At 42.6% G+C, this 14,960-nt stretch overlaps 1 protein-coding gene across 1 annotated transcript in view; it reads right to left on the bottom strand.

The window, feature by feature from the left end:
- The window catches only part of LOC141134377 (C-type lectin domain family 10 member A-like), a 149,782-nt gene extending 135,131 nt beyond the window's left edge, over positions 1 to 14,651 (bottom strand). The window contains exon 1 of the mRNA XM_073623944.1: positions 14,537 to 14,651. Coding sequence (XP_073480045.1) covers positions 14,537 to 14,651 — 115 coding nt within the window. The remainder of the gene's footprint in view (positions 1 to 14,536) is intronic.
- Between the last annotated feature and the right edge of the window lie 309 nt (positions 14,652 to 14,960).

Genomic DNA, 14,960 nt, shown 5'->3' with positions numbered 1-14,960 from the left:
AAAAAGAAACAAAAAATAAAACATTAGCAAATATAAACAGAGTCGACCAGCGCAAACCGTATAACCTAACTATGAGCAGCTGTAATACTGGGGGTAAATTTATCAAATCCCAAAAAGCATAAATAAAAAGGCAGTACAGCGCATAAAAAACTAAATAAAACAATCAATAATAGTCCATATAAAAACTAGATCCAAATAAAATCCAGCAATTGCTCCAGTGATAATCGTGACATGCAATAGCTTGTAGGGTGACTGTAGTGAAATAGACCTCCACCTTCGGTAGCACAAGCCGCTCACCTCTACAGATGGACCCCTGAGTATATCAGTCAGGTCAAATCAGCAGTTCCCTCACAGGGATAAAGGCAGGGGATGGTAAATGCAGATCCCGGTCAGGTTTCAGCAACAGATACTCTTGCAGTCATGACATGGGGAAATATATAAAGGAGATCTAGTGCTCTCTGTATATCACTAAAAATCTTTTATTTCTAGATAAGTAAAATCACTTACAAACATCGCACTGTACCCCAGTGCAAAGGACAACAGCATGTGTAAATGGATGATCCACGTTGGATAGACGAGTGGAGCGCGGGTGACGTCACGATCCAGACCTTACGTCGCTTTGCCTTTTGGCCTGCCGGAGGCACGTGCACCCGCAGCGTGTGCCTGGAGCGGATGCGAGTTTACATACACAGATCCCGGTTCACGCTCTGTCACGATCGATCGCAGGAGCCCGGCGGTCATCACACAGATACCGTTTCTTTCAGGGGAGAGGAGACAGATTGTGTGTTCATACTATGTATGAACACCGATCTCTCTGTCCTCCTAGACAGTCCCCTCCCCCCACAGTTAGAAACACACACACAGGGAATACATTTAGCCCTTTTGTTTATAGCGCAAAAAATAAAACCCGCAGAGGTGATCAAATACCACCAAAAGAAAGCTTTATTTGTGGAAAAAAAAAGGACGTCAATTTTGTTTGGGTACAGCGTCACATGACCGGGTAAATTGTCAGTTAAAGTGAAGTGGTTACAGTCCCAATTGGGGTTATCCAACTTTTCTATATACATAGGCATGTGGCAAGCTCATTAGTTTTTCTGGCATGGTGAAAACATTTATCTATTAGAAGTCAAATGTGCGGTTTGACCTAATAGGCATATTGGGGGCCATGTTAAAAGGTGAGAGCAATATATGAAAGGTGGTGGTAGTTATTGAAGAGGTGAAGGATGGTGTTGTGTTAAAAGGATATAGGTGGGTGAAGACTCACAGTTGGTGTGTATGATCCAACACAGTGTGGACTTATCTATTATGTTGACTGATATTCATGGACATACATTTTCCCGTAAGAATGGTTCAATGTGATGTTTACAAGTTACTCTAAAAAAAGGAATGTACAATGCACTGTTTCTTTATTATATCATGTACACTTGCCTTTTATTAAGTTGAGCATACTTCATTGCTCAGGCATCGGCAGGCACATCCGGCATCGGCAGGGATTGGGCATCGGCGGGCACATCCGGCATTGGCAGGGATTGAACATCGGCAGGCACATCGGGCAGCGGTGGGGATCATGACATCGACGGACATCAGGCTGTGATGGGCACCGGGCAGCGGCCCCTGTCTTCTCCTCCTCACTTCCACCGTGCACCTCCTCCCCTCCTCCTAGGCATCCAATAGGATCGCCTGTCCTTTCAGCCAATCGAGTATCGGGTAATCAGGTATCAGACCCGCTTTCTGATTGGCCAGGAGGATCAGTGTTGCAACAGCGAATATTCATTTGTTGTTGCAACACAATTGGGGGGGCTCCAAATGCAATGCTCTACACGCACGCTATTTTGAAGCCTATTAGAGCCTCTGGCTCTAATCATGTGCTTCAAAAAACACCCCCGCTCACCCCCGCCATAGGAATTCATGTGCCCAGCTTCTTGAAAGGGGCCGGGTGCATGGATCAGGAGGGCGGTAGATAAGGGAGGTGGTGCCCGTGCACCCACAATGGTCGAGCCACCCCAATTGTCACTGTACTAATGACACTGGCAGGGAAGGGGTAAACATCAGGGGCGATCAAATCAGCCAGGGTTTGTGTACTGTGGGGGAGGTGCTTTTACTAAGGGAAGGTATGGATCTGTGTCCCTATTTTGCAGGAACACAGGATCAATGCCTTTCCTTACTGTCAGAACGGTGAATCTGCCGTTCACATAGGCAGTCCACAGTTCTGTGTTTGATCACAAGCCGCTGACGGCACGCACGCGTGCCCAAGACCCAGAAGTGTCGGATCACGTACTAGGTATGCAATGGCGTCCCTAGGGGGGCCAGAGGGAGCCCTGACCCCCAACAATATGCTGTGCCCCACCATGTGAACCCCCCCCCCCCCCCCCCCATGAAAAAAAATTTTTTTTTTTTTTTTTACAAAAAGGCAATGTCTAAGAGGGAGAGCGTCCCCAGTCAGCTCCTGCGGGTGATTCCCCCCCCTCCCTCTGCTCACTGACACTGCATAATGCGAGCGCTCACACAACCATGGCCGCCCGATCTGCTCCTTCCCCTGCATCCTCATTGGCAGGGAGAAGAGTGAGCTGCAGGAAGGACTCCACCAGGACTCTCAGTTACTGAAAAAACAGACTGATTTCTCCCATCCTTAGGACAGGAGAACCAGCCTGTAAATTCCAAGAGATGCCAGACCAGCGCTGTCAATAGCAGGGGCAGGACAGCAAGAGGAGGCTGGGGAACCCTACAGTGGCAGAACACCAGGGCCCGGTGTCAAGACAACCTTTGCAACCCTGATAGTTCTCCCACTGTTTTGGACCCTTATATTTTCTTGGTATGCTGGTGACATATATCTCTTGTTTTCTGCCACCCTGGGGGGACCCAATACAGTAGGAAGGGAGCTCACTGCAGAACATGTGAAAGGGCCGTTGTGGGATCGTAGTAAAGGGCCCCAGGATAAATATAAATATATATATATATATATATAAAATTGCATTTTAAAGTTGCCCCCCTACTTTTGTCCCTGTCCCCCCCATGTGCCCCCCCTAAATATGAAAGGTGGAGACACCCCTGTAGGTACGTAATCTGGTGCAGCAATGCCACTTTGCCACCATGGTTGTAAAGTGGTTAAGGTAAGTGGGATTATTTTTTAGTGGCGTGTTACAATCTTGTACATTTTATGAGGTAGTAGCGCTGTATCCTTTTTTGTAACATATCCCAATATTGGAGGATTTATTAGAGTCAGACCACATACATCATTTCACTCTATGCCCATCTGCAGATCTTCATAGAGGAAACAAGCAATACATGACCTGACCACAAGATGGCCTCTGTGTCCGACTCCTCATATTATCATTGTTTATTCTAAGGGACACAATTGCAACATTTTGTATCAATGAATGAACTTCTATAACAATTTGTCATCATGCTTTACAATCCTGTGTTTGTTTAACCACTTGTTTTAAAATGTAAAAAATCTACAATTTTTAACTGGAAGCTATCTTAAAACCTCAAAAAGCTTTATATTTTCTGAAAGCAGAGACCCCCCACACAGTATTTGCGCAATTGTTTATCAAACACATATTTTTAGGAAAACATACATGAAAATGAGATTTAGTGCAAACAAACAAATTATTTTTCCATATTCTTTTTTTTTGCCCGTCCACATGGGGCGCAGGGGCGCAGCCCCCCTAATCCATGAGCCTGGCCCCTAATCTACATGCAGGGTGCCGGACGCATGGATTCCAATTTGTTTTTCTTATTATAAGCATATGATTAAAGCCTGAAGCTCTAATTGGCTCATTCTCCTCCCGGCCAATCAGGAAACAGTTCCTGAGATCCGATTGGCCAGGGAGTCTCAAGATTCCCTGGCCAATAGTGTCCCAGGATACACTTGCTGTTCAGGTGGGAGGAGAAGCAACAGCCTGGCTCTTCCTTCCCCTTGCCTCCTAAGTTAAGGTCAGTCTCCCGCGGGGGGGGGGGGGGGGTGGCAACAGATCGCCACCACGTTCTCATACATCTAACGCCAGGAGGGGTGGGGGGTGCTTGCGGCGATCGCTGCCTTCCCGTCCACTGTCCATCTTCCAATGGGGTGCTTGCGGCGATTGCCATCTTCCTGTCCATCTCCCCAGTAGCATGAGCTGCCACTGGTAAAATATAAAAAATGGGGTTGCAGCAAGTAAATAGATACCATAGATGTCAAGCCTTAGAATTTAGTGTGTCTGTGAAATTGCAAAAATCTATGGCACCCAAAATTCTCTTTAAGCAACTCTTCAAGTTGAGAGTTAATCATGAATTATGGCCCTAGAATTATTGCTCTTACTCCGATGTTCGTAGCAATATATGCTTACATACACATGCCTGTCCTATGCTGTGATGTTTGCATTGGGGATGACAGGGTTGTGTTTCAAGGTTTGTTTGTTTTTTTTATTTTTATTTTCTTTATTAGAAGTTATTTATTTTTATACACTTTTTTATTTATTTAATATTTTTTAATACTTTTTTTAAACATTTAACCACTTGATGACCGCAATACGTACTGTATGTATATGTTGCAGTTTGCAAGTGGTTTACCGGGATTATGGCTGAAGAGATCTGCTATAACCCCTCGGTACCATTTTTTTTTTTTTTTTGGCAGGCGGATGGTTTTCTGAGGAAAGCGGTCTGAGTGGCTCATGAGCTGTTAGAATGGTTTCCGAAGAGGTGGGAGGGGACTTGCCCCCTCCACCGCTCGGCGGTGTTTCTTGGGCTTGCCGTTTCCGCCAATTCGCCCGAGAAATGATCTGGGGGTGTGGGGGTAAGCTGTTTCAATAGGCATTCAAAAGAGTTAACACTCCATGGCCTTGGAGGACCAGAGCAAAATCATGACGTCACTTCTGGTCCAGGCTGGAAGAAAACATTTTTTTTTTAAAGCAAACAATCTCTTTTTATTTTTCATTCTTTTGCTTTTAAAGGTAAAGAAGAGATTTGGGGTCTTTTTTGACCCTAGATCTCTCCATAAAGAGGACCTCTCATCCTTATTTCTATTACAAGGGATGTTTACATTCCTTGTAATAGGCATAAATAAATAAATAAATAAATAAAGGGACAGTGTAAAAATAAAAAATAAAAAGTTAAATAAATAATAATAAAAAAAGTAAAGCGCCCCCATCCCTCCGTGCTCGCACGCAGAAGTACGCATATGTAAACCTATTCGAGCCACACATGTGAGGTATCGCCATGAACATTAAAGCAAGAGCAATCATTCTATCCCAAGACCTCCTCTGTAACTCTAAACAGATAACCTGTAAAGGGATTTAAAGCGTCTACTATGAAGATTTTTAAGCACCATAATTTGACGCCATTTCACGAGTGTGCGCAATTTTAAAGTTTGACATGTTAGGTGGAATCTCTCAAATCCCTCTAGAGCTTGTTTTAGAATTTCAAACTTCAAGCCGAATATCATTCAGGTGTAAAAAGGGCTTAAAGGGGTTGTAAAGTTATTTTTTTTTTTTTTTTTAAATAACAAACATGTTATACTTACCTTCACTGTGCAGCTCGTTCTGCACAGAGTGGCCCCGAACCTGGTCTTCTGGGGTCCCTCGGGGGCTGTTTCAGCTCCTCCCCGCAAGCATTTACCACCTTCATGCGAGCTTCCTCGCACGGTGGTGAGTGCTTGCGGGCGCGCTCCCGTGATACAGCCGGCGGCTATAGCCGCTCGCTGTATCACTCGGCCCCGCCCCCCGGCGCGCTGCGTCATCGGATGTGATTGACAGCAGCGCGAGCCAATGGCTGCGCTGCTTTCAATCCATCCACTGCAGCCAATCAGCGACCAGGCTGAGCTGCAATGAAGCTGACGAGGACGAGGAGCGAAGATTCGAGGCGTCAGGTAAGTAAAACGGGGGGGCTGGGGGCGGCGGTACTGTCAAAAGTTTTTTCACCTTAATGCATAGAATGCATTAAGGTGAAAAAATTTTTACCTTTACAACCCCTTTAAAGTATATTCCCAGTCAAAACTAAAGCTAAAATCTGCTCCCACCCCCATTCTAAGCCTATTCTATCTACCCTGTAAAAGGAAAGATGTCTATACTTACAGTACTTATTTGGAAGCCATCTGGTCCTGTAACACTCCCAGTGCTGGTTTTAGTTTACAGGAGGGACAGCCAAAAATGGCTGCCTCATAGTAATCCTATGGATGATGTCATTGCCCAGCTCTGCAGTCATTGTTGCTGCTCTTGCTCTACACTGAACCCAGCGCTGGGACCCGATCATGTGACCAGACCGGAGCTGCTTCAGAATAGGTATAGGGCTAGAATTATGCTGTAGGTATAGAAGTGTAGACATCTTTCCTTTTGCAGGGTAGATAGAATAGGTTTAGAATGGTGGTGGGAGTAGATTTAGCTTTGGTTAAGTTTTGACTGGGATTACACTTTAAGCCCTATTTACACCTGAGCGATATTCGGCTTGAAATATTAAAAGAAACTCTAGAGGGATTTGAGAGATTCCACCTGTGGCGGCTGGTAGTATATTTTTTGGGGGGGGGCAGCAAACAATCCACCCGCTGACACCACCCCCCTCCCCAGTCGGTCGGTCACCAGCCCCATCTAGGTTGCTTCACCCTGCGTCTCCTCTCTGCTCAAAAAGCGGCCAATAGGATCACTTCTCCTATTGGCCAATTGGGTGACGGGTCTCAGGACCCACTTCTTGATTGGCCGGGAAAAGAATAAGGAAGACAATAGTGAATATTAATTTGCTATTGTCACACAACTGGGAGGGCGCAGTGCTTTGTGCCTCGAGCCCACCCTCTTTTGAAGCCAATTAGAGCCTCAGGCTCTAATCATATGCTTCTACAAAAGAAAACCCTACTGGAATCCATGTAGATTAGGGGCTGGGCGCATGGAATAGGGTGGCTGCGCCCCTGTGCCCCGCATGGATAGGCCGCCACTAGATTTCACACGGGTCATAAATGTTCTTAGTAATATGCAGTGGAAGGACAGTTACATCACACAATCATGGGTTTGAGGCAGTTGACATTAGGAGTATCAGTTTGGTACCTCTTCAGAGAAATTTTGTTTTGCCTACTAGTGCCATTTACCATAGTACATACTTACTTTTGCTTCGGAGGCTCTTTCTATTTACAGAATAGAGGAGTAGCCACAGGCACAAAGTTTGCACCCAGCGTGGCAAATTTGTTTATGGCTAAGTGGGAGGAAGACATTGTCTTTGGGTGCCATAGGTCAGAACATATCACCTGGAGGAGGTACATAGATGATGTCCTCCTCTTGTAGGATGGGGATTTACAGTCATTGAATGATAAACACCTATCTAAATGAGAACACCTTGGGAATCATTTTACAACAGGAGACCAGTAGTGAGAGAATGCACTTTCTAGGTTTACATATAATAAGTGAGGGACAGTTCTACTGTCACTACCACTTACTTCAAGGAGATGGATCGTAACAGCTATATTAGCCAAGGGGATTGCCATGATCCCTCCTGGCTAAGGTCTGTCCCCAGGAATCAGTTCCTCAGAATAAGACATAATTGTACTTATAGGGAGGACTATCTAAAACAGCCCTCAGTATTAAGATCTAGATTTATTGATGGGGATATAGGATTGATGAGCTGGATAGAATAGTTTCCGACATAGGTGATTTGGATTGGGCCAGTATGTTGAGAGACTAGGGATGAGCCGAACACCCCCCCCCCCCCCCCCCGGTTCGGTTCGCAGAAGAACATGCAAACAGGTAAAAAATTTGTTTGCACACATGAACACCATTAAAGTCTATGGGACACGAACATGAATAATCAAAAGTGCTCATTTTAAAGGTTTATATGCAAGTACTCGCGGCTATAATGAATTGTCAGTCCCGGCAATACAGATAAAAGAAGTCATTCAAAAGAACGGCATGGGATCCCCCCAGTCCATTACCAGTCCCTTTGGGTCTTGTATGAATATTAACCCTGAACCCTGAACCAAAATTTAAAAAAAAATTGCGTGAGGGTCCCCCCAAATTCCATACCAGGCCCTGGGAAAGCCATAGGGATGTCCCCATGCGTCAGAGAGGGGCAGGGTCACTCTGGAACGTCACGGTGTGGCCCCTCCCTCAGTTATAAAAGAACTATCACCTGCGAAGACACATCATACGGTGGGTGCCTCCCATGGAGGCGGGCCGGACGCGTTTTTTTTCTTTTTCGGTCCGTCGGCGGAGCAAGAGAAGAAGAAGAAGACTTTGTGGGACATTTTTATTTTTAATAAAGGACTTTTCCCAAGCTGTGTCTTGTCATTTTTACCATTTTGACTCTTTTTTGTGAAATGGTAGGAGTACATTTGTACCCCGTTACCATTTCACACAGGGTAGGGGGCCGGGATCTGGGGGTCCCCTTGTTAAAGGGGGCTTCCAGATTCCGATAAGCCCCCCGCCCGTAGACCCCCACAACCACCGGGCAAGGGTTGTGGAGATGAGGTCCTTGTCCCCATCAACATGGGGACAAGGTGCTTTGGGGCTACCCCAAAGCACCCTCCCCATGTTGAGGGCATGTGGCCTGGTACGGTTCGGGGGGGCGCTCTCTCATTCCACATGGGGGGCGCTCTCTCATCCCACATCTTTTCCTGCGGCCTGCCAGGTTGCGTGCTTGGATAAGGGTCTGGTATGGATTTTTGGGGGGACCCCCACGCCATTTTTTAAAAAAATTTTGGAGCGGGATTCCCTTTAATATCCATTCGGACCTGAAGGGCCTGGTATGGAATTAGGGGGGACCCCACGCAATTTTTTTTTACATTTTGGTTGGGGTTCCCTTTAATATTCATACCAGACCCAAAGGGAGTGGTAATGGACTGGGGGGATCCCATGCCATTTTTTTTCAATGACTTTTATGTGTATTGCAAGGACTGACAATAATTTATTATAGCCGCAAGTACTTTTAAGTGACTTTTTTCCTTTAAAAATGTAATTTTGCTCTCAGACTATTCTAAACACGGGAAACATGCACCACTTTACAGGCATACTATAGATACCCCCCAGGTATGAAATTTAAAGGAATATTTCACTTTTATTGTTTCACTTTAAGCATTATTAAAATCACTGCTCCTGAAAAAAATGCCTTTTTAAAACTTTTTTTTTGCATTTATACATGTCCCCTGGGGCAGGACCCAGGTCCCCAAACACTTTTCATGACAATACCATGCATATAAACCTTTAAAATTAGCACTTTTGATTTCTCCCATAGACTTTTAAAGGGTGTTCCGCGGCTTTCGAATTTGCCACAAACACCCCAAATTGTTCGCTATTCGGCGAACAGGCAAACACCCGTGTTCAAGTTGAACTTCGGGCTCATCCCTATGAGAGACAAGCCTAAGATAGAGAGAGATATGAGCATCTTTAGGTTGTTATTTATCACTTCTTACTTCAATCAATACTATGACATTAAAACTATTTTCCATAGACATTGGATGGTTTTAAAGAATGACAAATGTTTGGGTCCTAAAATTCCCGATTCTCCCCAAGTGGTCTTCTGAGGGGTTTCAACCATTCAGACCCTATGTAGCTCCCAATGTGATTGATAACCCAATAGGTCCACATTTCTTCAGGAATTAAAAGGCTATTTCCCTTGTTGGAGATTGCTGTCTGTAAATTGAACACACTATCAAACAGATGGGTGTGCAACTTTCAGTCCTTGGTCACTCTCTAGAACTTATGATATCAAAAACATTTACAGTATTACTTGATCCTCCACAAATGTTGTATATCTCATTCAATGTCCTTGCGGCCTACAATATGTGGGCTGCACAATAAGAACTATGCAAGTTAGGATAAAAGAACACATAGGAAATATTCAAACATTATGCACATTAGACATGTGCAGTTCATTTTGCTCTAAATTAATATTCGGACAAATATTTTGTTATTTTGGAGATTCAGATATAACCAAATACCTAAATTACAGTATAAATGAAGTTTACCGAATGCTCTGAATAACAAAACCAAATTTGTCTGAATTTCCAAGATTCAAATTGAAATTTGAATAGAATTTTATATCGCATTCCATTCAAATTCGAACTGTAAACATACTTCTGAAATCAAAGCCTGTGTGTGTTATTTGAGTACAATTTTGAAATAATGCTGTTTTTCTTAAGCCAAAGGTGTCTTAAATAGTCATTGTAATCCTTTGATGAAGAATTTTATTTTGCTTCTTCACATTGCTGCATTCGAATTGAAAAAAAAAATAACATTTTCGATTCGACCAATTCAAAATTTATCAATTTGAACGTATCAAATCGAAAAAAAAATTCAAAGAAAATTCGAAAAAAGACTAATTCCAAATATGAAATACGAATACGAAGCCTGAATACGAATTGAACGAATCAACTGAATTTCTAAACAAAAGGAAACAATTTTTTTCATCATTCACATGTCTAATGCACATTGTCATAGCAAGAATCCGGAGGACTTCCCTTTTTTTGGGGATCGATACATTTTCTCCACATTGGAGAGGGAGTCATGTCAGGCGGAAAATCTTGAGGATGGAAACCTGATGGATTTATGACCTCAAAACTTATGTCCCATTTGGCATGAATATCGAATAAGACATGAACTGTTTCCTGAACAATGAGTAATAAACGTATATATTTTTCCTTTTTTCCTATTCTTTTTTCTTTTATGTGTTTTTTTTTACACGATTAGTCATTATTTATATAATTTGTGGTTTCTGATGAACTTCCTGTTTTTAAAGTAATTATATGTACTGAATGTAATATACATGCGGGTGGAAAGTTGATTTTTCTACAGTCTTCAATATCCCCACAAGATGGCTCTGTCTTCAAACAATTAATTGTTTATAACTGTTCTTTAATTATAGCCAAACACTCATGAAGCTGTTTCTGGTGGATATTTTTCTTTATCTTTTAGTATAATTTGTTTATTTATATCATGTTTGGCTGTTAATCTGCTCTGATCTTGGGTGTTCCTGTTTTGTGACCAGTGTACTGTCATATTTGGTGGTTTGTCAAATTTTCAGCCTATGGAGCGCAGTGTGGGTATCATGTACTTGGTATTGGAGGCCAATGGAGAGAAAGCTTCCCTAAGTTCCAGATTCCCCTGAAAGTGAGAACAGGAGGAGTCAGGCTCAAAGTCTCTAGAGATGCTCTCCTGTGTTCCTGTTAAAGACTTGCTTGGCTGACATTCCTTCTGGTTCAAGATCCCGCTTGCTGTTCTACTATGCTCATCTCTGGCTCCCTGACGTTTTGGCTTGTCTGACTATCCGTTCCAGTTCCTGAACTCTGGCTATGTTTTGACTATGTTTACTCTATTTACCTTTTTTATTATTATTAAACAAGTGTGATTTAACTGTACTTCTGTCTCAGTCTGATTCATGGTTTCTGACAGCAACTTGAAGTTTCTTTCCATGAGTGATTGAGGCTGCCTGAGAGTGGAGTGTGGAGGAGTGGTGGAGTCTATGGATCAGTTTCTACTTCAGTGACCTTTTAATATAGAGGTGTACAAGAGGGTGGGGAGGGCTCTGAGTATATCCTCCCCCCCCCCCCCCATATGAGTTCTGCAGAGTGGGTGTATGGGGCATTCCAGACTCGTTGGGATTATGATTTGGAAACACTTTTTTTAGTTAGTCTAGTAGTCCGTTATTTCACGTGGAGTGCACGGTGTCAGGTATCCTTACGGAGTCAAATCCTCCCTGTCGAAGTGGTGATGCAGGACATTCTGGGTGAGGTTGGGAAGATTCAGGGTCTTGAGAAAGACAGGTGGCAGCAGGAGGCCTGGATAAGGGTGTGGGGGAATATCAGGACTCTGTAGCTGCTGCCTGTTGATCTCAGGGTGTGCGGCTTTTCTTTGTATTCTTGTTTCACTCCCTTAGATTTTCAGTTCAAATATATTGTTGGTAAAAGGCTACATGCATGGTGACGGTGATCTTCCTTAGTCTGGCTCTCTCGTAGGGATTATGTTGTGTGCAATTTGGTTTGCACCATTTATTATGTTCTTGGTTTTTTTTGTTTTTTTTTGTTTTGTATAGTATTTTGTAAATATGTTTTATTTATTTATTATGGTTTTATTGTATATAAGTTGTTGTTTGTAAGATTTTTCAATAAACAAAATGAACCCCTCATAATGGGCACAACTGATGTGTAGGCCCAGAAACCCATCACAGGGATGATGGTGGACTCTCATAACGGGCACAGCAGGTGTACAGACCTGGAAACACAGCAGAGGGATGGTGGGAACCCCTCATAATGGGCACAACAAGTGTACAGCTGAAGGAATTCAGCACAGGGATGATGGGAACCCCTCATAATGGCAAAAGCCGGTGTACAGACCCAAGAACTCAGCACAGTGATGATGGAAACCCTAATAGCGGGCATAGCAGGTTTACAGACCAAAAACATCAGCACAGAGATGATGGGAACCCTCATAATGGGCACAGCAGGTGTACAGACCCGGGAACTCAGCACAGGGATGATGGGAACCCCTCATAATGGGCACAACGAATGTGTAGGCCAAGAAACTCAGCACAGGGATGATGGGGACTCTCATAATGGGCACATCAGGTGTACAGACCTGGAAGCACAGCAGAGGGATGGTGGGAACCCCTCATAATGGTAAGAGCAGGTGTGGAGACCCAGGAACTAAGCAGAGGAATGGTGATAACCCCTCATAATGGGCACAATGAATGTGCAGGCCCAGAAACTCAGCACAGGGATGATGGGAACACTCATAATGGGCAGAGCAGGTGTACAGACCTGGGAACACAATATATAATATTGCTATATAATTATTATTAATTTTGGGAGAAGTTTCCATCAAGTCAAAGCAGATAAGATTGAATCTCAAGCACATACAGTAAATAGTTAATTACGATAGTAATGTATTAGGATCTTAAATTATTCTTTCCAATAACAGCCAATGATTGACTTCCATTATGGAAACCCAGCCCATCTGTAGACATCTGTCAGCAAAAGCCACATCTCTTTCTTGGGTCTGTGGTTAACCATCCTCGGCAGTTATGTCAGAGTTCTGGCACTTTGCCATGATACTTCTAAAACCTTCAATTGTGGAAGTTCAGAGATTACCACAAGAAATAGAAGTCTGGCAAAAAAAACAACATGTGACACTGATATAGAATATGATTTCTTCCCTCTTTCCTTCCCTTTTTTTCTCTTTCCTTCCCCTTTTTATTGGTAATATTTCTCTCTTTTTTTTTTATTTTGGTTCTACAGGGGAACAATGTCATACTAAAATGGGTAGTGCTCATGTCAATCCATCAACATATGACACGCCCTTATATAATTCCTCATATAAGTGAAAAAAGTCCAATGAAGTGGTTTATGTGAGTGAATCTAATTACTTATAGGTGATAAAAGTTCTTATATTCGTGCACCACACACCCAGGCTTGTCACCGCGTGAGAAGAAACTCGGCCCTTTGGGGTTAAACTCACCAGAAATCAGAAAAAAATCAAGCGTCACAAACACATTTTATATGTTGCCACTTCTCCATAAAGAGTACCTGTCACACCTTATTCCTATTACAAGGGATGTTTACATTTCTTGTAATAGGAATAAAAGTGAGAAAAAATTTTAAACAAATAAAAGGACAGTATAAAAAAAAATAATAATAAATTATGAAAAAAAAAAAAAAAGATGAAAGCACCCCCGTCCCCTCGTGCTTGAATACAGAAGCGAACGCATGTGTAGTTTGCGGCTGCATATGTAAACGGCGTTCGCACCACACATATGTGAGGTGTCACCATGAACTTTAGAATGAGACCAATAATTCCTGCACTAGACCTCCTCTGTAACTCGAAACATGTAACCTGTAAAAAATTGTAAACCGTAGCCTGTGGGGATTTTTAAGTACTGTCGTTTGTCGCCATTTCACCAGCGTGACATATTAGGTATCTATTTACTCAGCGTCACATCATCTTTTATATTTTACCAAAAATTAGGTTACATATTGGCTACAATCCTGTATAATAATAATAATAATAATAATAATATTGTGTTTTTATTGCATTTAAAGTTTTTTTTTTTTATTAATTGCGATTGAAAAATTGCTGCGCAAATACTGTGCCACAGAACAAATCCCACCACCCATATTATTTATATGATGTTTGGGGGTTCTGAGTAATTTTCTAGCAAAAAAAAAAGATACATTTTTACATATAGGATAGAAATGCAAGAATTGACTTGGGTGGGAAATAGTTAAAAAAATATATCAAGTGTCCTGTGCATAAATAACAATCTGCATTAAAAGTGCCAACATTGTAAATATATGAACTAATTTAATAAATGAATAGCTATGTACAGCACCCTGCCATCCCCTCCCACCAGCCATGACCTTCCAGCATTGCATAGAGAAGCACAGATACCCAGTGATGATATCACTGAGTTTAAAATAAGGAATGTAATGAGAAGAGAAAAGGCAAAATATAAGCAAATTAAATGTCACCTTTACGAGATAAAACTAAAAATTAAACTGAAACCAAAACTCCCAACTTCCTCCCAGTCTCAGGTGACGTATCATATGATCCCGGTACTGGTCCCAGTACAATGATTATTATATGTAGATTACCTGACATCATCTCAATCTCTTTGTTCCTCTTCATTGCTCTCCGTTGATAAGTGTGCTCTGTGCTGTTCACTATATGAGAACTGGAAATGTTGTCTGATATGAGAGATTTCCTCATACTGACGATCTCCGGATCTCCAACCACAAACCAGAGCGGGAAGAAACATAACAGACAGGAAGTAACATTTCATCAAGAAACAAAAATAAACATGTTGCCGACCCTAAACGATTTCATTAATGGGTCATTTCACCCAAAATTGGACTTTATTATAGGTGTAGCCTGGCTGGCTTCTTTTATGTCTTCAGTTCTCCATCGATGAGATCTCCCAGTCAAAATCCCCGTCTCTGTTTTCACCCACCTTTGTATGTTTCAGTTACATTACTGGACATTATACAGTTTGTAGACTAGGACAGTCTATGGGTGCAT

This window comes from Aquarana catesbeiana, linkage group LG03, assembly GCF_042186555.1.
Source record: "Aquarana catesbeiana isolate 2022-GZ linkage group LG03, ASM4218655v1, whole genome shotgun sequence".
Lineage (NCBI taxonomy): Eukaryota > Metazoa > Chordata > Amphibia > Anura > Ranidae > Aquarana > Aquarana catesbeiana.
The sequence above is the reverse complement of the archived record's forward strand: the minus strand, read 5'-3'. Positions and strand labels throughout refer to the sequence as shown.